Source organism: Daldinia vernicosa (genome assembly GCF_022497035.1).
Source record: "Daldinia vernicosa strain CBS 139.73 unplaced genomic scaffold F5Y00scaffold_9, whole genome shotgun sequence".
In the NCBI taxonomy this organism is placed as follows: Eukaryota; Fungi; Ascomycota; class Sordariomycetes; order Xylariales; family Hypoxylaceae; genus Daldinia; species Daldinia vernicosa.
In genome coordinates, this window is record NW_025953925.1 from 561,470 (window position 1) to 584,420 (window position 22,951).

General features: G+C 47.2%; 6 protein-coding genes across 6 annotated transcripts; 2 read left to right on the plus strand and 4 right to left on the minus strand.

Moving 5' to 3' along the window:
- Positions 1–392: 392 nt before the first annotated feature.
- Positions 393–2,871, minus strand: F5Y00DRAFT_217519 (uncharacterized protein). The gene is made up of 3 exons (XM_048005596.1): positions 1,566–2,871; positions 1,349–1,442; positions 393–1,267 (listed from the first exon to the last, which is right to left on the minus strand). Exons 1-3 carry the CDS (start codon positions 2,510–2,512, stop codon positions 650–652), a joined length of 1,659 nt encoding a protein of 552 aa, XP_047867730.1. The 5' UTR covers positions 2,513–2,871; the 3' UTR covers positions 393–649.
- A 1,553-nt stretch (positions 2,872–4,424) lies between these two features.
- F5Y00DRAFT_259290 (SSrecog-domain-containing protein) lies at positions 4,425–6,308 on the minus strand (the record flags this gene model as incomplete). Its single annotated transcript, XM_048010848.1, has 4 exons — positions 4,425–5,403; positions 5,459–5,958; positions 6,017–6,239; positions 6,298–6,308. 4 exons carry the CDS (start codon positions 6,306–6,308, stop codon positions 4,425–4,427), a joined length of 1,713 nt encoding a protein of 570 aa, XP_047867731.1.
- A 538-nt stretch (positions 6,309–6,846) lies between these two features.
- F5Y00DRAFT_217553 (DUF1900-domain-containing protein) lies at positions 6,847–9,295 on the plus strand. The gene is made up of 7 exons (XM_048005597.1): positions 6,847–7,004; positions 7,068–7,156; positions 7,239–7,381; positions 7,453–8,018; positions 8,068–8,104; positions 8,164–8,278; positions 8,336–9,295. Exons 1-7 carry the CDS (start codon positions 6,971–6,973, stop codon positions 9,155–9,157), a joined length of 1,806 nt encoding a protein of 601 aa, XP_047867732.1. The 5' UTR covers positions 6,847–6,970; the 3' UTR covers positions 9,158–9,295.
- Positions 9,296–9,507: 212 nt separating this feature from the next.
- On the minus strand, positions 9,508–10,443 carry F5Y00DRAFT_251600 (Phosphoribosylformimino-5-aminoimidazole carboxamide ribotide isomerase; the record flags this gene model as incomplete). The annotated part of the gene is made up of 3 exons (XM_048009844.1): positions 9,508–9,797; positions 9,877–10,066; positions 10,144–10,443. The coding sequence occupies 3 exons, from the start codon at positions 10,441–10,443 to the stop codon at positions 9,508–9,510; spliced, it is 780 nt and encodes a 259-aa protein (XP_047867733.1).
- Positions 10,444–10,754: 311 nt separating this feature from the next.
- Positions 10,755–11,912, plus strand: F5Y00DRAFT_217609 (uncharacterized protein). Its single transcript, XM_048005598.1, has one exon. It carries the CDS (start codon positions 10,803–10,805, stop codon positions 11,727–11,729), a length of 927 nt encoding a protein of 308 aa, XP_047867734.1. The 5' UTR covers positions 10,755–10,802; the 3' UTR covers positions 11,730–11,912.
- Positions 11,913–13,768: 1,856 nt separating this feature from the next.
- F5Y00DRAFT_217628 (Ste12-like transcription factor) lies at positions 13,769–16,635 on the minus strand. Its single transcript, XM_048005599.1, has 4 exons — positions 16,172–16,635; positions 14,515–16,105; positions 14,366–14,449; positions 13,769–14,164 (listed from the first exon to the last, which is right to left on the minus strand). The coding sequence occupies exons 1-4, from the start codon at positions 16,296–16,298 to the stop codon at positions 13,873–13,875; spliced, it is 2,094 nt and encodes a 697-aa protein (XP_047867735.1). The 5' UTR covers positions 16,299–16,635; the 3' UTR covers positions 13,769–13,872.
- Positions 16,636–22,951: the final 6,316 nt, after the last annotated feature.

The window sequence follows — 22,951 nt, forward strand, 5'->3', positions numbered from 1 at the left end:
AATGCATTCTATACTTTACAACAACTCCAGTAGACAAGATGCTTCGTAGACCCCCCATATCCCCCCAAAGAAAAAGGAAGACAAATGACAAACTGGGCCCAAGACGCCGGAACTGAAAGCGCCTGCGAATAGCCATATTTCTTAACTCCTGGGAATTATACACTCATCCACCTCATCTTGTGAGATATTATCTTCGGACCTACGCTCTCGCTCTCCATACGCCTTCCAAAGATATCGGTAATAGACCTAGTCCGGTATGATATCCAGTTCTGAGGCCCCGGCCTGGTCTATCTTGAATAGGGAGTAAACATATAAAAGATAAATATATAGTTTCCCCTGATTCTAACGAGTAGACGTCGTCCAAATCTCACCCCTGTGTTACCCCTTCCCATACTCGGCATGACCCATGAGAATCCAATATAGGTCAAAATTCTATGTCGTAGCCATCTCAAAACACTGACATGGGCGTATGCTGCCGAAGACTACGACGTATTCGTCGGGTTTCAATCTTCAACTATACATATGGCACTGCAGCATTGCTATACGACGCCCTTCTCCTCATCTCCCACTCGAGTCTTCAAGGGCAGACGTGTCCACTTTAGGCAACAAATAAACCTAGACTCTACAAAAGGCGACGACGGCGGCTTTTCTATGATCTGTCCACTTCAACTTGTGCTGCAGCGTCCAGGCTGCTCATACCAGCTCGCCGAGTACTTTCTTGGCTTACTCGCGCTGGGTTACCATCAAACACCCACGGGCCTGCGTCGTTGCGTGGAGTGATTGGGCCTTCGTGGCCGGGCCCCGGGGGGTTGCTGTTTGGTGATGGTGTCCGATTAGTCGTAGACCGATCGCCACCATTCACACGTGGTGTCGCATTGGGTATAGGGACTGGCTCTGTCACGGCATGTCTTAATAGGACTGACTGTGCTGCGGCAGCGTCCATCTGCATTGTCATGTCACCCGCATCACCTTCGCCCGACGACAGCCGTGAGCTACCTTCGACGTTCGACTGGGAAATTGCAAGCGGCGCAGCTTCGCCGTTCAGTTGAGAAGCTGGAGGAGTAGACTTCTCTTCCTGAGCATCGTCTATGCCCGAGTCCAGCTGTTGCCATTCGTCAGATGGCTCGTCTACTTCGGCGTCTAGGTCGGCTGTGGCCCGACAGTTGGGGCATATGAAGATTGGCCACGACGGCCCATTTAACATTTCTCGAATACACTTGTAATGCCATGTATGAGAACAAGGCGCCACAAAGAGCGATTGGCAGGGCTATTAGAGAGGTATATATTAGTATCGAATACACAAACTATAGGATCCGATGGCGCTCAGAATAATAATAATAATACGTACTGCTATCGCGTTTAGACAGATGGAGCAATCCTGCGCATGGGCTGATGAAGCTGACAGTGACGTCAAGTCTCTTAAGCGCTTGTGTGTTGCCATGCTGTTGATTTGTTAGCCGCCATCACCGTATGGAAATGACAAAAGAACGAAGTGCGAATGTAAGGTAGGAATACTCTTGAGGTCTTGAGGGATTACGAAAATGATATGGTGTACAACAACGTACTTGAAGGTGTTAGGTTTTGATTGCCAGCCCCTGTTTAACTCTATGCGCATTTTTACGCAACGGTAAATCATCTCCTCTCCACCCTTAAAGTCTATTCCTAGCTGAACTATGTCGCCATCATTAATGGGAAACGGTTTGGACTCAGTACCAGGAGCACTCAGACGAATGTGGTTGAGAAACGTCCCAGAAGAACTTTTAACATCTTTGATATACCATTTCCCCTTCTCGAACCAGAATTCACAATGACGACGGCTTACTACCTTGCTCTTAAAACCCACAGGTGCAGCAGACGGCGTGTTGATAGGCACGAGGGCATGGTTCTCCCGCTCCGAGTATCTACCAACCTTAATTGTTTCCTTGCCTGTCGGTAACGTACGCGAAATCGGGGTGAAGGAAAGAGATGGTCGGTTTGATCGTGTATCGAAGAATGCCGAGAAGCGTATGGTTGGTAACACATCGTGAGCGACGTCGCTCGTAGTTGCTGACCGTGTCCGCGTCATGTTTGCGTTTGCGTTTGACGAATGCTCCTCGGTCTCAAGTAGAGGATTCGATGCGGATCTTGAGTTTAACAAAGCCTCGGAAGCAGCCTCGGAAAATCTACTGGCGCGGCGGCGATGGGTCCTACTCGAATCGTCGTTTGGATCTGCTGTATTGAGCGGGTCGGAGTCGACCTCATGAGGAACAGCAGATGTAGTGGTGGGGGAAGCAGGATGTATTGCAGGATGTATTGGAGGTGCAGATGTGGATGTGGATGTGGATGTGTCTTGAGGAACGGTCCTATTGTGGTGGACGAGGCTGGACGTGTCGCGCGACAAGAGATGCAGATGTATTAAGCCTCGTAGCCTGCTGCCTCTACCTGGAGACGAGGGAGATGCCGGTGGAGCGGTTGTGGAAGGTGTGAGAGGCGGGAAAAGACCCGGCGATGGCGGCGTAGGCTGTGTGAACATTTATTATGGTTGTACGTGGGTGTCGAGTGAAAGGTAATATGGGGGTATGGGGGTGTGTGTGGAAAGAACGTCCACACGTCTTGTCTTGTCTTGTCTTGTATGATTGACGAATAATAAACCGTCTTTTTAACGATTATTCCGTATAATAACGAATAATAATGGAAATAAGAGAGCACCGACTTCGAGTGGAGAGGAAAAATAGGGTCGGACGTTTATTTTTTTTTATTTTCTTTTTGCCCTTTTTTTATTTTTGGTACAAGAAAAAGGAGCACGGCACAGCGGAGTGGCTATTGATATCTAAAGGGTCCTCTTGCAGTGGGGGGGCGGCGAGCTTGGGGGGTTTGCAGTCTGCAAGTCTCCTTCGACGTCTTATGTTCGTAATTCGTAAGAAGGCAACGCGATGCGGAGTCGGCTGATTAGATTGATTGACCTTAAACCATGCAAATAAAATCTAGGCAGGTCGGACATGGGACCTAAGGTAGGCTAAGTGTAGTTGCTTGCATAGGGTTAATCTTCTATTGGAGTAGGCAGTTGTCCTTTGTAGAAATTGTTATTCGTTGCCGTGTCGAAAGATGTAGAACAGACGGGAAGAAGGAATTGATAACAAAAAAAACAAATAAAAATATGGGGAGGGGAACAAAAATGTATTATACGGCAAATGGCAAATAAGGTATGAAGAAACAATTCAACTGATAGACTGACGACATATTATCTGTATTTAGGTATTAAGGTTAGGTACAGTACTACATACACAAGGTACAATACGCATTAGTACGCAGTGTGCGGTTCGTAAGATACATGTAGGCCGTAAGCTGTAAGCTGTAGGCTGTAGGCTGTAGGCTGTATGTAGGCGCAGAAAGCTGACGGGTAAAAATTAGAAACAGGCCATGCCAAAAGGGGGATATTACAACCTCATACTTTCCCTGGAAGCTATGGAGATACCCGGTGCCCGTACTTAGGGCCTTCCGAGTTAAGGTAAGGTTTATTCCGTGTTTATGCTCCTTAAAAACCACGCTTATGTAAAGATTTACGTATTGTACATGCATATATGCGTACCATGTTTATGTACCGGTACGGGAGGATCTACTCTTCTAACTCTTCTTTTCTACGTCATAGGAGCCTCGCCTAGCATTCCGCGGTCGAATAGGACATACTTGATAGATATAACTACATACGTATGTAATATTCTGATTAAAAACCTCGCATGTCCTCTTGCAACCTTCTTGTCATATGAGAATGATACCAACTTTTTAAAGTTATCTAACAAAAACGGATCTACCCACCATTAGCCGTAGAAATGAAAGAAAGAAAAAAGCGATCCGCAGACGATTAGGTACCGGTGGGGTTTCACCTACAGACGGCGTCGACTAGAAAACCGCGGTCCGCTGGACAGTTAACCATGTTTCGAACCGTCCCTGCTTGGCAACGGAGATCCCGTCGAGGCCTCAGAAGATAGGTAGGAGACTATCTAGACATCGCATATGAAACGAGAATCCCGTAGTTAACGTTTTCCCCTTACACTCACTAACCCGAATATAGTCCTTAATGACACCCCTAATCCTCTAGAGCCATGTACTCAAATTCACAATATATGAATTAATCCATGAAGATGCCTAGAAGGCTTATCATGTGGTATCATTATGACTAGCTGCTGTATAGGTCCAGTGAAGCACTACTTCGATGTGCTTGTCCCTATATGTATGCTACGCTCAATACAAGACGGTCGAGTCAGCCACGTGCTTCGTACGAAATCCGCAAGCCGTACGAGAAAAAAAACGCAACGATTGTGCTTGGGCAAAGCCGTCAAAGCCTCCGTAACGCCGTTGCCGCCAGATCCTACCCTTGAACTACTCAACGATGAAAACTTAAAAGTCTACGCCGGGCCATTTAGACACGGGGGAGAGGCTCGGCCTTATTTCCCGGTTTTCTGTTTCTTGGCCTTGGGCTTCGGTTCCTCTTCCTCGTCTGCCATTTCTTCATCCTCATCCCGGTCCTCCCCACCATCAACGTCGCTCTCCGCACTCCCCGAACCAGACGATTCGTGAGCCGAATCGTATTCCTCGGCGACATCGCTCTCGCTTTCGGCTTGGAAGTCCTCATCCACACTCTCCTCATCTTCGTCGGCGGAACCACGGTCCGCTCGAGGACCGACCACTTCCTCTTCGGATTCATCCATGACTTCCTGGCGAAGGGCAGCAGCAAGTAAATTGGCATCCTCGTCGATCTCGTTCTTTACGCGCAGGCCTTTGAGTTTGAAGAATCCTTCGAGCGCCTTCAGATCCTCTCTATTAATATTGCTGAATTGATGAGGCGCCCCACCGCTCTTCATATGAACCGCAATATCGAAAGTTGATAATGCGGAGACCGCGCCACTAACACGGGAGAAGACAATAGAAGACGTTTGGTCATACGACACGTAGGTTGCGGGCTTCGGTACAAACATGAAGGCTTTCTCGAGGCAGTACAAAAATCCTTCCGCCGCTTTGATTGAGCACTTGATGCCGAACTGGTTTCTGTGTGTCATGAAATCCTTGGCCGGAGAGGTGATTTTCTTATTAGCAAGGCCCTTGAAAATGTAGGTAATAACCTGGTGCAGCGGTTGTTCATAGTGAGGTTGTAGACGATCCTTATACTGCTCATTCAGCTGCTCCTCGGTGAGGTTGAGATCGATCGTCACTTCCTCATCCTTCTTGGCCTGCATGACTATGAATGGGTACCTCGTCTGTCCCTGGCGGAGAGGTGGATCTAGCCCGATGCATAGCATGAAATGCAGATCGTCTGGCTTCGGAAGGACCATAAACTTCTTGATAGCCTCATACTGTATCTTGTAGTCGTACGTCTTGCCGCGGAGGCGAAACGACGCTTCATACATGTCGATATCGAACCGTCCGCTATATAGTAACGATTAGAAGCATTCCAAAATAAATAAGAACCAAGTTAACGAACCGTGGCGTAAGGTGCAGAACTTCCAAGAAAGTAGCGATCGCATCACCTGCGGTCTCGCCGATCTCGGCCTTGTCCATGAGTGTCTCGTAGAATAGAGTTGCAGCATTCTTCTCCTCTTCGGCACCGCTTCCTGCTTCCTCTCCCTCCGTCTCTTTACGGGTGGTAGTGCCGGGGATATAGAAACGCATCTCTACGAGCTGATCTTTGCCCGCACCGGATTTCTTGCCGCGACCTCGTGCACCACCTAGGTGTCCGTTCGTGCCCGTATCGTCCTCGTTCGATGCGGCGAATTCGACGGAAACTTCGTTACGGCCAGCAAGATTGGTGTTTGAAATCTCGGAGTAGGGAATTTCGAAGGAAGGCTTGTTCTGAACATTGAAGACAAGCTCGGCCTTGCTAAACTCAGTCTTACCCCAGTTCCAGCCTCGTAATGCATGTTCTTTAGGGTCCAGATTTATGCTGTACCAGTTCTTGAATATTTTGCTCAGGCGCTCTAGATCCTGCAATATTGTCAGTAACTGTAAGACCTATCTCAACCAAATAGTTACTATGGTTTACCTCTTGTTGGAAACCGTCGAGATGGACAAGCTCGGAGGATCTCTTGAGAATCTTAACCTCGTAGCCTTTTGCAGCACGACTCCATTGCGCGTTGGCGATGTCGCTGCGGTCGAGCGTGAAGGTGTTGCCGCCCGCAGAAGGTTTCCAACCGAGACCATTTTCTGCGAATCGGCACTTCCCAGACTCTTTGGATAAGTCCAGGAAGATATTATCGAAGTTCTCACTATCAAAGCCCCTCAATTAGTAAAATAAGCGGTAGCAGCTTCACAGGATATACTTACAAAGCTGCCATATTAACGATATTGAGATATTGAATTTGGCGGACTGTTGGTGAGGCTGGGAAGTTATGGGAGGAGATGCGACAGCTATGGGAAACCGCCTCTTGGAGAGAAAAAGTTCAAAGAGGCGGGCGCGTCGACGCGCTAGGTTGCCTGAGTTACCCAAGGTACCTAGGTAAAGTACCTAATAGGCCTAAACTGCTAAAGAGCCTTATGTACCTAAAAAGCCGATAGGACATTTTAGCGTAGTTAAACGAGACGAACACGTGATTTCAGCTGGTTTGCATTGCACAACCTCAGAACCTCTCTTTCCGGGGTGTGCAGGTGCAGGGTACGGTGCAAAACCCCACCTGCCCACTTGCCTTATCCACTTGTTCTCGTTCGAGTTCAGGAGGCTCGCCGCTGATTTAATTGCTAGCAGCAACTAATTCGACAGGGGGTACCCAGGTACATAGCTTCAGATTCCACTCCTTGAATCAATCGACGTACCCTTACCTAATATCTTTACTGCTTCTTTGCTGCCTCGTTCTCCCCTATCTACCATCTACCAGTTTCCTCTCTCCCTCTATGTACTTACCCTTTTTACGCTACAATCGCGCCGATTGATACCTCATCTTCTATTTACCTATCCTATTACTTTAATCACATTCCTACTTCCTACTGCCTACAGCCAATCATGTCTGGGCGCTTTGTTCGAGCGTCCAAGTACCGTACGCCCCCAACGCGCTCCCCTACGATTTGCCATGCATGACCCGACTAACCTTAGGACTAAGGACATGTCTTCGGCAAATCTACACGGAAGGAATTCTGTTATGATAATATACGTATAAGCCGAAATGCTTGGGATACCAACTTGGTTAAGGTCTGGTCTTCCTCCCCTCTTATGTTGTCTGCATTCTGCATTGCATGGTAGGCCCAGGAGCTGACGGGTCCGGTTGCAACAGGCCAATCCAGAATATCTCTCCGTCAATTGGGAGGCTAGTGGTGGAGGTGCCTTTGCTGTCATCCCCTTGGGTGAGAAGGGCAAGCTCCCCGATGTCATTCCTCTGTTCCGTGGCCACACTGCTGCCGTTCTCGATACCGACTGGTGCGCACGCGACCCTTGGAGTGGTTGATCCCCCCCTATTCGAAGACCTTAACCTAATGTTATTGCTCAAGGAACCCCTTTAATGATCGTCTAATCGCATCAGCTTCCGAAGATGGCAAAATCATGATTTGGGAAGTGCCTCAGGGCTTCACCCTATTAACAGATGCCGAGGAACCACCCGACGTAGCTCCCGTTTCTAAATTGACCGGTCACTCGAGGAAGGTTGGTCAGGTCTTATTCAATCCTGCTGCCGAGAATATACTTGCTTCTGCCTCTGGGGATTTCACGATCAAAATATGGGATGTAGGCACCGGTACTGCTGCCCATACGCTCAAACACCCTGATATTGTTCAAAGCCTGTCGTGGAATGCCAATGGCACAATGCTCGTTACAACCTCGAGAGACAAGAAACTTCGCGTATGGGATGTACGACAAGAGCGCCCTGCACATGAAGGACCGGGCCACGAGGGTGCCAAAAATAGCCGAACAGTTTGGCTAGGAGAACATAACAGATTTGCTACCACCGGCTTCTCTCGTATGAGTGATCGTCAGCTTGCTCTTTGGGAGCCTGGCAACAACACGCCTATTATACTAAACACTCTTGATAGCATCTCCGGCGTTTGCATGCCTTTCTGGGGTAAGACAGTCTTCAGTTCTCACGTATTGCATAACTAACCTCGACATAGACGACGCCTGTAACTGCTTGTATCTCGCCGGAAAGGGGTAAGTCTTACCAACTTTAACATTGATCAAAAATAAGCATCTAATCTAGATTGCATTAGAGATGGCAACATCCGATACTTTGAGTATGAGAACGACAAGTTCGAATTCCTTTCCGAGTATAAGTCGATTGAGCCTCAGAGAGGTATTGCTTTCGTTCCAAAGCGCGGAGTGAATGTAAGTGACCATATTCCATCTATTTTAATTATGAATATCACAGCTCACAATAGAAAGGTCCATGAAAATGAAGTCATGAGGGCATACAAGACGGTTAACGACACATACATCGAGCCAATCTCCTTCACTGTCCCTCGACGGGCTGAGACATTCCAATCGGATATTTACCCACCAGCTTCTGGCGTCAAACCTGGTATCGGTGCTAGTGATTGGCTGTCTGGCAAAACCGGTCTGCCACCGAAGATCGATTTTGAAAGCATCTATGAGGGCAGTGCACCTGTTGAAGTGCCTGCTGATTACCAACCACCTGCTTCAGCACCAGCTCCGGCCCCTGCACCTAAGCCCACACCTCAAAAAGAACCCGAGCCAGCACCAGTCGCCGCGCGATCTTCGCCTCCCACGATAAAGGAGCAGAATCGCTCCATGGCTGCGATAGCCTCCAAGTATGAAGATAAAGACGAAGGAGAAGACGATGAGACGTCGAGTTTCGAAGAGATCTCAAAGCCAACCCAGCGCAGCGCAATCCCTGCACGATCTGAGCCGACGCCTCCCTCTCCAACCAAGACTACCTCTGCGCCGCCACCGAAAGCGGCACCCGCAATTAAATCGCCAACTTACCAATCAACCTCGGCTACAGCAGCCCCTATTTCAGCATCGTCGAACAGTCCAACTGCTGGCCCAGGCGTCGTCGAAACAACTTTGGAGGAGATCAAGCAGCTGTTAGAGACTCAGACCAACATGATTAGCGTGCAAGGCCAAAAGATCAGTCATCTGACGGACGAAGTAGACAGTTTGAAGAAGCGGGTAGGATCTGGAACGCAGGACCAGAGTGAACGTATCCGACAGCTGGAGCTAGAGCTGGAGGAGTTGAGGTCGTAAAGTTACGGGAACGTTGTAGTAATATGTATCGAGACAACTAAAAGAGGTGGACTAGGGTCGAGCAGTTGATGGATAACGATATTGACGAAGATTATACCTACAGTCATTCGGAAATGCCGTACCCGGAGCTACGCTGGCGTCCCTGAATCTTTTGATGGGCTGCATTTGTGGTTTGTGGTTATACCTTGTCAACCGGATTTCTTGTCGCGAAGGGTAGGTGAGACTGATACTCAGAGTTTATCTATCGTCGCAAAGTAGAGTAGGCTTTTCCCCTCATGTATGCACGTTCTATTAAAAGATTCTTCTATTCCCTAGCCGGTGTTTTGTCTATTATTATCGGGGTTATTCCCCTATTCCCCTTGCTTAGCATTCCACGCAACACAATCATCAAATTTTACCCCTGTGCCGCCGAAACAGTCCAAGGCACTTCCAATTGTGAGATCTACTTTTCCACGACTCAGTTTCTTGACAAGTTCAAGGTCGTCAAGATTTCTTCCGCCACCGGCATATGTCACGGGTATGCTACACCACTCTGCAAGCTTCTCGACGAGTTTTTCGTCTATGCCCTTCTGGAGGCCCTCATTATCAGCAGCGTGGATGAGGAACTCGGAGCAGTACGGTTCTAAAGTTTTAATAGACTCTGCGTATCATTCAGTTAGGCGTTTCTTAATGGGAGGGTAAGCTTTCCAGCCGGAGAGGATAGACATCTAAATACATACCTTGGTTTACCTCCATATCGGTGATAGTCTGCCATTTATTCATAGCTACAAACCATTTCTCGTCACCCTGTCGCCTACAGCTAAGATCGATAACGAGGTTATCTTTTCGGCCACCGAGGGCAGCCAGCACGGCGTCCAGACGTTCCTGGCTAAACTTGCCTCCGGGGAAGAGGAAGGATGTGATGATGACCTACTAGAACTCGCAATCAACAATGCTGCATTATATATTATATATGAAAATCATAAATCATACATATATCAACCTACCTTACTAGCGCCCTGTTCTATCCACGCCGCAGCGTTCTGGTCGTTGATACCACCCCCGACCTGGAGATGACCGGGCCACGCGGCCAGGGCCTCTCTCGCAGCGTCATTGTTTCCAGGGCCCAGCATGATAACATGTGCGCCCTCGAGATTGTGGTCTCGGTATAGACGGGCGAAGTGCGCGGCGGAATGCTGCGAGACAAAGTTGGTCTTGAGCTCGGCGGTAGAGCTATCGAGGGTTCCGCCCACGATCTGCTTGACCTGGCCGGCGTGTAGGTCTATACATGGCCTAAACCGTGTCATGGTGTTTTAAATACCTTAGGTAGGTAGGTAATTATTGTAGTATTTTATACAGGTGTTGGGGTGATGTTCATATAAAACAAACAGCTTAAAATTAAAAAAAAAGTACTATAATACGTTTTATAATAATAATAGGCACCTATATCTAAACTCACCTTAAGGATGGCGGGGCTTTTCAACTTTAGATCTCTATCCATTATGAGGTTAGCGTCAGTACTTAAACTAATAAAGCCAATTAAGCTCATTGATTGGTGGATATATAGGATACCTCTCTAAATAACGTTTTAACAGTTTACAGTTTAAATCGTTTGGATCCACTAAATTTTTATTTCATCTTTCCTCCAACTTCAACATCCAGAAAGATGGCTACAGTACTCGGCAAACGCAAGTCGCGCGCGCAGAAAGTCGAACCCTCGGTATCCCAAGAAGAAGCTCTAGCTATCTTCCGCCAGCACTTTGAAGCCCAGTTTGCGCCGTTAGATCCGTTACATACCGCCTCAAAACCGGTACAAACTGACGAACCCGAAGACCTGCGCTCCGACTCAGACGAAGCCTCTGAGGACTCTTGGGGCGGCGTATCTGACTCCGAGTCGGAAATAGAATCAGAATCAGAATCAGAATCAGAATCCACACCACATACTTCATCGACAGTCGAGGTCGTTGAAGTAGTCACCCACACGAGCAAACTTCCTACGCTCTCCACCGATCCCCTCTCCAAACGCGAGAGCAAAGCCTACCTATCCTCGCGTGTTCCTTCCTCATCTTTAGACCCAAATACTTCCTCTTCCACCCCGGCGACAAAGCACAAAAATGCCGCGGACGAAGATGCTCCTTCACTTCTAAAAAACGACCTAGCGCTACAACGTCTATTATCCGAATCGCACCTCCTCTCCGGGTCGGGCCAGAACAACGGCAGCATAGAACATGCGGGTCGCAATCGCCATCTAGCTACGGACCTACGGCTAGCAGCGCTCGGCTCCAAGTCGAGCATCTTCAAGCAGGCCAAGATGCCCATGTCGCATCGGAAAGGCATCGTAGCCGCCGCGACGACGCGCGAGACCAAGAGGCGTAAGGAGGCTCGCGAGAATGGCATCATCCTCGAGCGTCCTACGAGTACGGCCACAAAAGGGAAACCCAAAGTCAGAAAATTTGAGAGGGCTGTCGATGCTCCTGCAGTAGGAAAGCTGAGGAACGGTATGCTGAAACTAAGCCAGAAGGACATTGCTGAGATCCAAGGGGATGATAGGAGATCTGGTGGTAGAAGCGGTGGGAAGAGGAGGCGACGGTGAAAGAATGAGTGACAACGACGAGCGACTCACCCAGATTCATCCAGCGATGTGTTGTGAGATGGGTACATCAATGTCTTACAACGAATCGCATTGTATAAGCGCATCCACAAGAAACTACACCAATCTTCCTACTCTTATTCCCCTCTGCATCAGCTCATATATATTCTTCTGGAGCGACGTGTCCACGGCCCCCGCAGTCATCAAACCCGCACTACTTCGACGCCGTACGCACTTGTTCGATTCACAACCATAACCAGCCACGGCAGCAACAATCAGCAAAATGTCTGCTAATACTCCTGATTGTAATCAGATTATCGATGCCACCTTACAATTATTAGGTGATCAGGTTAAAACCTCAATTAAAAGTACCGCTGACGATCTTACTGAGATAAGGGCTGATATTGACAACATGCGTTTGACGATTGTCCAGATGCGTAGGGATATTATCGAAGTTGTGCTGCGTCATGAAAGACCCGTAGATTGGAGGCAACGCAACCATCTACTCCGAGATCCGACTTACCTTGAAGATGCCAGGCTCAAAAACTTTCTACCGTGGAAATTGGAGATCCTGACTAAATTACGCATCGACGGCGATGCAATCGGCTCGGAGGACGATCAGTTTCAATACGTCTTGAGTTGGCTCGCAACAGAGCACAGAAACTATGTGAAATCTGTGATTCAGCATCAGGGACCCGACGTGAACCGGGACGTTGGCAGGATTTTTGAGATTATGGATGATCTTGCATATGAATTGTCCAAGAAAGCATAAGGCCAGTTATACATATGTTCATACCTATCAAATCGAAACCCGGATAACAAGGGAATGTCAAGAAGTACGAGGGCAACCTCTATTCTGCGTTCAGGATACGTACGACAAGAGCGAATCGGCACTCACTCACACGGCCATTGTATAATCGAGAGATTGGATAATACCCCGAAGATGATGTGGAAAATAGATGTGGGTATGATTAACATCGTCTTCATAGATCAAGTAGAATTTTACGTTACCTTAGGAGGTACATTCAAGGCATTAGATAGAAACGGTAGTTATTTAAATACACGGCATCGCCGTCCACCCTATTCGCCCTAGTGAGACATCCAGCTGGTACCTAGTAAACTTACATATGCCCTGAGTTTATTTACGAAGGGTTATTGCGTCGAGTTTGGACCTGATCTTGGGATATGGCTATGTAGGCAGAATCTACCTAAGTTCCAACCAAAACAATCGCCTGGCCTGGCCTGTCCGTAATTGTTTTATTAAAAAGTAGCTTACGAATAATCCACGTCACCTAGGTACTTGATTAAGGTACGATTAAAGCCGTAATATGTGCTGCATAGAGGTATATAAGTAGGGCCTGCAAGGCCACCAGACTTGCGATAATCAACGCACTTTTCAACCAATTGACCAGTCTACACCTATTATACATAAAATGATTGTATGTACATAAGTTGGAAGCATTCCACGAACTCACATGGCCCTGCTATGGTAAGTTACATCACTTCCAAAACAAGTTCGGCACCAGGGACATAGCTAAGTACCTTTTAGATGTTATAGATGTTAATATTTGTTGAAGCTTAAAGTTTATACTAAGCCCTCTTCTCTTCCCTTTCCTCTTGGTCTTCAGCTCGCAGTCCCCCGAAAGAACAAGCTGACAGCTATGGCCCCCTAGATAAAAGAAAAAAAACTGGTATCATCTCCCGTACCTCCCTACAGCCGGCCACGAAGTCAAAGTAACAAAAGAAGAAAGCGAATATATATACAAATGCATGCGTGCTAGTGGTCCGTCGACTTCCTGCGCTTTCCTGTCGTTTTCGAGGGAGGAACATGGCTCCTGTGATCCTGTGTGGATCAGTTGTTCCCTTCCCTTCACGTCTTCCGGCCGTCCGTCTATCAAACGCTTCTGACCTCTTTTTTTCCACCATGGTATCCCCCATGCGTAAAGTGAGCAAAAACAAATCGCTCCCCAACGAGAATAATGCTGAACACAGAGCGCCCAGCCCACGCCTGTAAATAAAATCCCCTACGTCTAAATCAAATTATACCATGCAAGTCAACCCACTTAAGCCCCGGATTAAGACCGCCGTATAATAGACAGTTATATCACATTATACGCACCCCATAAACCCCAGGACGCAACGTCAATTACATTGATCCTGTTGCTGATCCTGTTGGTGTGCTCATTGTCATGGGCATACTTAGCGTGTGCAAAGGGTTGTAGGTTGACTGGGGCATCCCGTCCTCAGAAAGCCCATTGGATGTAGGCATCGACGTAGCAATAGAGCCTAACGAGGTCGGGTCATACCCTGGGTCCGAGTTAGGCGAAGCTTCCTCGAGCGGGCCGAGCTGATCCTCGCCAGAGAACTCTTCTTCCTCTTCACCCGACAGGTTCAGCGCACCTTCAGCGCCCTCGCCGCGGTCATGTGTGCGCTTGTGTCTATAATAATGATTAGTCTCTGTCATATCGATTAAACTTGTCGTTCCGCATGATGAGTTGATGTATGCTTATGTTGTCACTTAATTCGAATGATTGCTGGGTTTCGTTCTGAAGGTATATCGCACAAACGCACAAACATCGTTGCTCATCACAGGATCTTCAAGTTGACAAACGAAACAAACAAGAAAAATGGAGCCATACTGTGCTAAATTGTCGGATCTAGAGAACGCCTTGCTACAATAGGGGCAGATGTAGGGTCTTTCTTGGGTATGTGTTCTCACATGTCTAGATATTTAGTCAGATACACAACGGTGCACCACGCAAGCAACAAAAAAAATATCTGATCTTACCGCTTCAGGTGTTCGAGGCGCTTGAAGAGACGACCGCACGTAGGAATTGGGCAAGAATGAGACTTCTGAGGGTAAGGTCCCAGTTCCATAACAGTAGCTGAGCGAGCTCTGCGAACCACGTTCGCTCCAGGTTGCGTCACCCGCTGCTCATGAAGCGAGTCGTCGAAACCCATTTCCTTCCTAAGGAAAGCGAAGTCATGTTGCTCAATAGACATCGGGTTTAGAGCGGGGCTACCTTCCACCGTCGATAGTGGGGTGCCATGTCTTGACATTTCCATATGTTGCTGGTTGGTTAGAGATATCGCTGAATTGCTATATGATAGGCCGGGAGGGGAGTTGCTCTGAGACTCGTCACCTTCCGCCACGGGGCCGACCGACGCCGAAACCGACCTCCTCAGATCCGAGGGCCGGTGAGCAGCTACCTGCGCTTGAGCACCCGCACCCGCAATCGCCGATACTGAAGGAGGGATGGATGAACGCCGTCTTCTCTGCTTGTACGTCGGCGATCCTTCGATCACAGAATAGACATTATTGGCGCCATAAGCACGCGAAAACTGTGTCGCGGCCAGGTTAGAGGGCGGTAACTGCATCATCCCGCTCAACCCAGCCATATGATCGGGGATTGCCGTATACAGTCCAGTCTCCTCGTTTACAATATAGGCCGGCTCAGCTCCCATTGCTAATGCTTGCTGAGGAGGTGTAATTGGCTCGAATGAAATGCCTCGGTTGCCGTAATCCTCGAGATGCGACGAGACAAATGAGGGTGCGGGCGAGTATTCAAGACCATAAGCTGGCATTGAGGCATGGCGCACGTGACTATGAGCCATCGGTACACCATTCTGGTTGTACTGCATACGGTTGAAGTCAGGCTCCCTCTTGACTGCGTGCTGCATATGCTGAGGCATAGACGGGGCCATCGTTGCCATTGTATTGTATTGTACCATGGCGTCCATCCCATCCGCTAAAGGGGCCATCGACTGAGGCATCATTTGCGGGGGAGGCATGGGATCCATTCCCCTCATCACAGGGGGTGGATCTTGAGATTGAGGAAAAGAGACTTGCTGGGCGTTGAAAGACGAAGAATTGGTTTGTTGGGCCTTCGTCAATTGCTCGTAGAGGGATTGCGAAGAGTCATACTGGAACGACAAGGCCGGTTCACTAACAGCCATAGTTGTAGCCTCTTGACCCATCTTTTCCCTCTTCAAATCCCTTTCCAGCGCATCCAGGAAAAGACGGTCGTGGGGCACACTGTACCAGTAAAAGACCTTCTGCTTCTTCTGCGTTCGTATGCAATTATTTTTGTACAAGAAGTCTAAAAACTGACTCTTCGGCTCTTCCAAGGAAGCATCTGTTCCTGATTTGAGATTTCGCAGATCAGAAAATATTCCTTCTTCGAACTTCTTGGAATTCTTCACAGGGCGACCGAAGGCCTGAAATCGAAAAGAAAGGCATCGCACAATGTCTGTACCTGAGATATGGAATAGGTTATTCCATAATACACAGGAGACATATTCACCTGTCGGTAATAGGAAACGTCGAATGTATTGTTCAGGCAGCCAGTCAACAGGCGCCGAGATAAGGAAATATTTTACTGTAGCCCTTTGTAAGCGACTAAACGCGGGGGGATATAACTTAACTGTATAGGACTCAGACTCACAATTGTCAACTTGTTGCAAGGCCACTTGGGCGTCATGTGGTAATGCTTGTTGCGCTTCCGTAGTAAGCATGAAAGTCTCCGGTTTCTGGGGCACCGCAGTGCCCATCGCCGCTTGTTGTGAGTACATGATATACTATGCAGTTTCTCGATCGTTTAACAAAATCAGCCAAAACCCTGGGGAAATAAATCGGGTTTATCAATAGTTATAAAGTAGAAAATCGTTCGCGGTGTCGTTTATGCTCAAGTCGTCCTGATATCGATAAGGGAGCTAAGGCACTGCCTATCCCTAAGCTAATCTTCCTTGGATAACTCTACCGAGGTGTATTCGTATGTGTGGTGTAACGCCGAGTCCAGCCCGAGCAATATTCTGATCGATTTTTTTTTTTCTAGCCGTCTTTTACCTCTAGCAAATGGCTAAGCGTAAGGGTTCGTGCGTAAGCTAAACCGCAAGGCAATCGTTAAGCCGGCAAAACGAAAGTTGGCAAGTATCTAGAACTTTAAATCCCTCGCCTCTAGTATGCACAGACCGCGCCCTAGATAATAATTGTGCAATGCGGTTTGAGTCGCGGACTATATCTCAGCCCACGTCCTGCAAGTGCGTCCTCGTCGTTGTTGCCTTGTTGATAAGTTCGCCAAAACCCAATTAGGAAAGTACAACGATCCGAATTAGATTACAATCTTGCTTATCGAAACAAGGATAAGGAGACGCGAATGCTCGAATGTCAAGTGACGAAACAGAGAAAATAGTCAACAAGATGCTTCCGAGGATCAAACAAGGTAGACCGGACGTTGAATGGTAGCTCTAATGGTGCAATGAACTAAATGTTAAGGACGGGGCTGCGGTTGTGCCGGACAGTCGGGATAAACGCTCGTAGTCAATAAAAACGTCTCGCGGTTGCGGAGTAAGAGAAAATGAAGTCGTCTTCGGATGCGGGCTCTCCGAGAAGAATAGGAGATTGCGTGTTAATGGCCTGCAACACGAAAGACTGTGAGGCGAGAAAGGGAGAAGAAGAAAAAAAGAGAGGGAGGGGTTCTGAATAGAACAACTGATCTTGCGAAGAGGACTCAAGTAAGTAGGGTCAAGAGAAAAGCAGGCGAGGAGTTCGGGGGGTTTAATGAATTCGGCTGGCTGGGGTCGACTCAGGCACTTGCCAGGTCTACCAGGTCTGGCCGGTGCAGTCGGGTAGGAAAGAAGAGATTTAGAGTGGAGTAGACGGAGAAGAAAAATATGGATAAGTGTGCTTAGAATGGCATAATGCAAATGGACCAACCAGGTTAGGCTAGCCGGGATGGGAAAGGTACTCGCCTAGGAAGTACACGCTTGCCCGGATATGGGAATATCTGTTCCTGTCCCTTCCTGCAAGGAATCCGCGAGCGAGATTGGGCACGACATTCCGCGCCCACTTTCAACTTATTTTAACGCCGGTTGTTGTACTATGTATATACCTACTAATGTAAACCGTAAACCTGAATGTACGTAGTATTGTACTTTCTACATGCTCGCCCCGAGTTCCTTTACATTAAATGCATACTTTACCATATGCCATATTTCATTATTCCACACACCCTCATCACAGAAACGTGGCTGCATGGAGAAGCCTGTAGGAGCCACAACCCGTTGCCTACCTAGGTACTCTACAGAGGACGTCAGACAAGACACAATACTTCCATCTTGATCGCGAGTTAAGTTGAAAAAAGGGTCCGTCCCGAAGGAGGCCCCCGATTCTAATAGATTCTAATATGAAGACCCTGGTAATACATACAGAAAAGAGGTTGCACAGCTGATTAGGATCTAAATCGCAAGTGAACCACAACTGTCAGGCCAGCTACTACATATGTAGGTATGCATGTATGTATGTATGTAGATCTACTAAATACTACGTACATAGATAGATAGTATTAGATATATCTACGGACCTATGTAGGTGTGTAAATAGGCAAGTTCACCGCGTGCGCCGTATACATATATGTAATACTTGCTTATTTTCGGGTCCGTATTCGTTAATTCCAGCGCCGCGAACTATAATCAGCATTTACTACGTATGGGCGACGCAATGCAAGTTCGATAGCTGTTATTCGTAATACGTCGGGTTCTAACCCTTTGCCCCTTTACGGCTACGGCGTGGAGAGGAAGCAATCTTAAGTGCAGTAGCTTGTATCTTCTCGTAAAGGATCTCCCCCTTTTCGACATATTATACCGCGAGTCTTAACAAAATCTATCGATATACTCAAGAACCCTTCTTTTTCTATTCGTGTATCGATCCTGACGTCGTATCGTATGTATCCCCCGGTGGACAAAGCGTCTTGTTTGCCCCATCGACAACCTTACATAGTACATCTATTACAGAATGAGGGCACGTCGATCCCGTGCGACCTCTCTCGCCTCGCTCAAAGTCTTCATTCGGGAAATATCTTCTGTTATCCACAGAGAGCAGGGGTTCTTACATACACTAGGTAGGTGTAGATATGTAGACGGGCGAGTACTACCTTAAAATCAAGTTACAAGGATTTTTTACGTGGACTCAGCTCACGGTCCTTCTTTTACCCACCATCCATGCTCGGGGTTCCTGAACTGTTCTAGTAATGGATCATGTATGCGCATTGACCTGAACTACCCAGCATGTTTCTTTCTTCTATCCCATATTTGTATAGGGGTTTGTTTTTGACAACTTGACAACCATTTTAAATACATGTCATCGCCATCGTCATCAACTATCTTCACTAGTGTACCAAGATGGATGAGCTCATCCATAATAACTATTTCTGAGCGATGTTAAATAATAACTACAATAAAAATAACTAAGTAGGTAGACAGCAAAGTAACACCAACCCAAGCAACATATCTCTAAAAACAAGCCCTTCCGTTCTTGCTATCAACCTATACGGTATAAGCGAATAGGGGTTTGACAAAGTTAAGGCGGCGAGTATCACAAGTCTACTCCAGTGATAGCAGAGTGACATGACATCCTACCATACTTTATCGAGTTATAAGCGGAATGCGATACATTCACGATTTCGTACGCGGTTTAATATATTAACGTTGCCTTCTTCCACGCGGATTGAAGCTCTTTCGCGTAGGATAGTTTAGTGGGATGGATGTCATTTGCATACCGTAAGAAGCAGGTATGCCACAAGACGACAAAGAATGCTATAAGACAGTCCCGATCCTACTTGACTGTTGTTGTCTTTGAATCTGTTAGTTTGTCATCTTTGCTGCTTTGCTGTGCTGCCCTAGCTATTTGTCCACGGTTTAAAGTCTTAGACAGCTCACAGTTAGAATCCAATTGGGGCTATGTATGGGTCAGCATGTAATCTCCGTATGCTAGTACATCGCGGATGACAGGAACAAGGTTAGACGACAGGGGAAGAGGGTGGGAAAAGGTGAAAAGGATTTATCACTGCTTATTGAGATATTAGTTGCGCACGTACATAATGTTCAATTACAAGGTACATGTAGTAGATATGTATTCTAAGAAGTACCAAAGTACCGGGGCTCTTTTAGCTCCCCGATGGTAAAATTCGCAAATGAGTATATAATTAGGAATCGTTGACAAACTCTAACCTAGGAAAACTAATAATGATTAAACGATGTATTAATGGCGTCCTTAGCAAATTGGCCATTTTAATTGCTGCTTTAAACGGAGGAAATGTAAATGCACTTAACATGATTATTTTGATTACGGTTTACTCGCCAGCTCAGTTTGCTCTATTAACTAATAAGCACACATTGCATTAAGGAAGCTACCTCACCTTACTCAGGCCATCTTTTCTATCGGAGGTGTATTGAGAATTAGGGGCATGTTTACTGCAGGTACGCTTGTATGTATGGGGTATTAGGCACGCACCTGCACAATCCATCCTGCCATCATCTATTCAAGCTTCCCCTGCCAATCGATGCCAAGAGGGAAAGACGCTGAATGGTACCATACTACGAAAGGGTGCCTGCCATTGGCACGCGGATCCCCCAATCCCTGCGACCTTCTATCCATTCCCCATTCCCCTGTGATTTCCCTGTAAGTCTGAAACACGCCTGGCGCATTGCTTCAGAAAATACTTGACACCAGATATCGGCGCTAATCTTTTCTTGTATCTGATTCATCCATTACCTATCCCACCTTCTCTCATGTGCAGTTGCATCGATCCGGTCCAATCAGCATTTACATACCTCCTGTACCTTGCTCTATTCGACGACCACCAACCAACCTCTAGTTTATCATTGAACGACTAGTTGGGAGGCGAGGATGGGAAGTACAAACCTTCCAAGACGACCGCAAGGGACTAATCCCCCCAAACTCATTCATGCACAGCATCGCATCCTGAAGATCATAGGCCTATTAATCAGAAGGTTCTCAAGTCGTGTATATGCTCCTCCGTCGTATTGCAAGCCCATCAAGATATACTCTCTTTGCAATGATACCAGAAGATACTATGTATAATCGACCATGAAAGACAGGCCTGTAAACCCATCCCATCGGTAAAAGGACCCATCAGCCTACTCACATTCCCTAGATTTCCGGACAGGCCATGCCCGCCGGCTCCCATGGTCCGTGGAGGGGTCCCCTGGCCATACAGAACCTTGAATCAAGAACAGCAAAAATCCAGCGATATGGTTATCATCACTAGGATAATTTTCTGAGACTCTTGATAGTATGTTTAGATGGGACTATCCTCGTAATTCAAGAGGCCATCTCCTCTTCTCATGTAATACTATGAGCGTCGAATCCAAGCTTTCTCTCTAAGGGACACCGTGTAATCACACACCAGAACTTAATCCCGTTTCCCGCTTGAATGAATCCCTTAGTACTGACGAAAGAGCGAGGGGTAACATGTAGATATTTACTAAATTAACTTATCAGATCATGTACACGTATGTACGGATCATGTGAGGCGACTTGGAATTACCTAACAGATAGTTTGATAGTCGTGGTCAGCATAATCCAAAATATAAAACGGCCACACTTGTGAAAATTCAACCCGTCCTAAACTCACAGGTAGTATTACCTAGCTACATGACGACATCCTATGCCGCATCTCCTGCTCGTTTGATCGACCCGTTATCCTTGCGATACTAAAAACTACCCACTATCATATGCCGATTCACCATCATGATCTTCTAGTCTTCCTACAACGCAAGCCAACGTCGTACGTCAGGATTTTAACTATCCAAACAAACGTACACACGAGTTTAAACAACCCAAAACTGGTATTATAGGGCGCTTGTATCTTATGGATGAGCTAACTTTTCTACGAGGAAAGCTCATAGGCAACTTCGCCGCAAGCTGTACAACTCCTCCGCAATTTCATTATAAGCTGCAAAGCAACGGTGGGATTCTGGGAGCGCGCACAACGAACTGCGAGTCCCAAATGGGCGTGGCGTGCCCATCGGCAAGAATGGGAGTGAATAAAAAGCTTACTGCTGCATTAGGCATCTCGCACGCGAAGGTGATCCTTTTACCAGAGATGTCTTCCCCAGAGACATCCTCCACCTCCCTAAAACGCTACCTATTAGTGAAAATAGCTTTATATAGCACTGCCAAGAAACAAGCTAACCCAGTTGCACGGTCGGCAAAGCCTATCCCAGGGACCCAGCTCACCCCAACCTATATCTTGAGTAAAAAGCGTACGTTTCGTTATTTATGCCATTGATCAACTACGGCGGCTGGTAGTACCTATAGCCACGATTATAGCCAGGGCAAAGCATGTTGATTTCTCCACCATATACCCCGAGCCAGTGGATGGGAACATTTACCGTGATCCAAAACATGCGTAATTCGTATCTTCTATCTAGATGGATTCACTCACTAAGTGCTTTGTTTCAAACTTGGTTAAGCTTGTTCCTGCATTGGCGTATGGCCTCTGTACTGGCTAAATACTACGCCATGAGCCAATGATGTGGCTGAGAAGCTAATTTGAACTTGCGTATCGCTTGAGGTGTTGGGGGGAGCGCGAGGAGAGAGCTTCTCAGGTGGTTGATTGGCTCCTTCAGATTATTTACATCTTGTTTGCTGCAGTTGGCCGTTGGCCGCGGCCACGACATAAATAGAAATCTTTATCATCTCTGCACTAAACCATAGATCTTGTGCCGTCCAAGTTCTTGGCATTATATCCGCTGGCTAGAGATAGAAGGTGGATGGCGGCATCTCGGTAAGCGGTGGGTGGACAGCATTAGGGCTTTCGCAAACTGGCGGCTCTGCCCTTCCGTCAGTGACCGTAAAGATGGACTAAGTTTATTCTTAGTGTCCGCCTCTGGAGGGGGAGGGGAGAGAAAGCAAGTAAGCACGCCAGAGGATGGGTATACTATAATTGATTGGGTTGTGGTGAGAAAGCTACTGACGCCAGTCAGATGGCCCAAAAAAGACCACGCTACGGGCCATTACCTACCTAATACATACATATACCTAATGAAGCTAACACTATGTACGGCTTTATCGGTTTATCGAGAGCGGTAAGCACCGCTATTACCTTAGGTAATGCTAAACTGGCAATACTATGCGCAAGTACAAACTTGAACTTGACCAAGCTTCGTAAGCTGGTAAGCCATCTTTTTCTCATTCCTGACCCCCACATATGAATACAAACGACCATTAATTTAAACAATCCAATACGAGAAGCCGATCCAGCTGTGGCTTCGGATCCAGGGACGCCTTGCTTGGTCTAAGTAAGTCTAAGAATTAGCGATCTCGTACTGGATCTACTGGATCTACTAGATCTACTACCTACAAGCTTCGGCAGCCAATTCTGAAACACGATGGACTCGACATCACGAACGTTGTTGAAACA

Bases quoted from the DNA above. Each gene is read 5' to 3' on its own strand.
- F5Y00DRAFT_217628 (XM_048005599.1), bottom strand. From the start codon at position 16,298: ATGTACTCACAACAAGCGGCGATGGGCACTGCGGTGCCCCAGAAACCG. The intron at 16,106-16,171 runs GTGAGTCTGAGT...AAAGGGCTACAG, and splicing joins CTTGCAACAAGTTGACAATT to TAAAATATTTCCTTATCTCG. The intron at 14,165-14,365 runs GTATGGCTCCAT...TCATTATTATAG, and splicing joins AGATCCGACAATTTAGCACA to ACACAAGCGCACACATGACC.
- F5Y00DRAFT_217519 (XM_048005596.1), bottom strand. From the start codon at position 2,512: ATGTTCACACAGCCTACGCCGCCATCGCCGGGTCTTTTCCCGCCTCTC. The intron at 1,443-1,565 runs GTACGTTGTTGT...ACAAATCAACAG, and splicing joins TCAAAACCTAACACCTTCAA to CATGGCAACACACAAGCGCT. The intron at 1,268-1,348 runs GTACGTATTATT...CCTCTCTAATAG, and splicing joins TCTGTCTAAACGCGATAGCA to CCCTGCCAATCGCTCTTTGT.
- F5Y00DRAFT_217609 (XM_048005598.1), top strand. From the start codon at position 10,803: ATGGCTACAGTACTCGGCAAACGCAAGTCGCGCGCGCAGAAAGTCGAA.
- F5Y00DRAFT_217553 (XM_048005597.1), top strand. From the start codon at position 6,971: ATGTCTGGGCGCTTTGTTCGAGCGTCCAAGTACC. The intron at 7,005-7,067 runs GTACGCCCCCAA...CTTAGGACTAAG, and splicing joins TGTTCGAGCGTCCAAGTACC to GACATGTCTTCGGCAAATCT. The intron at 8,279-8,335 runs GTAAGTGACCAT...CACAATAGAAAG, and splicing joins TTCCAAAGCGCGGAGTGAAT to GTCCATGAAAATGAAGTCAT.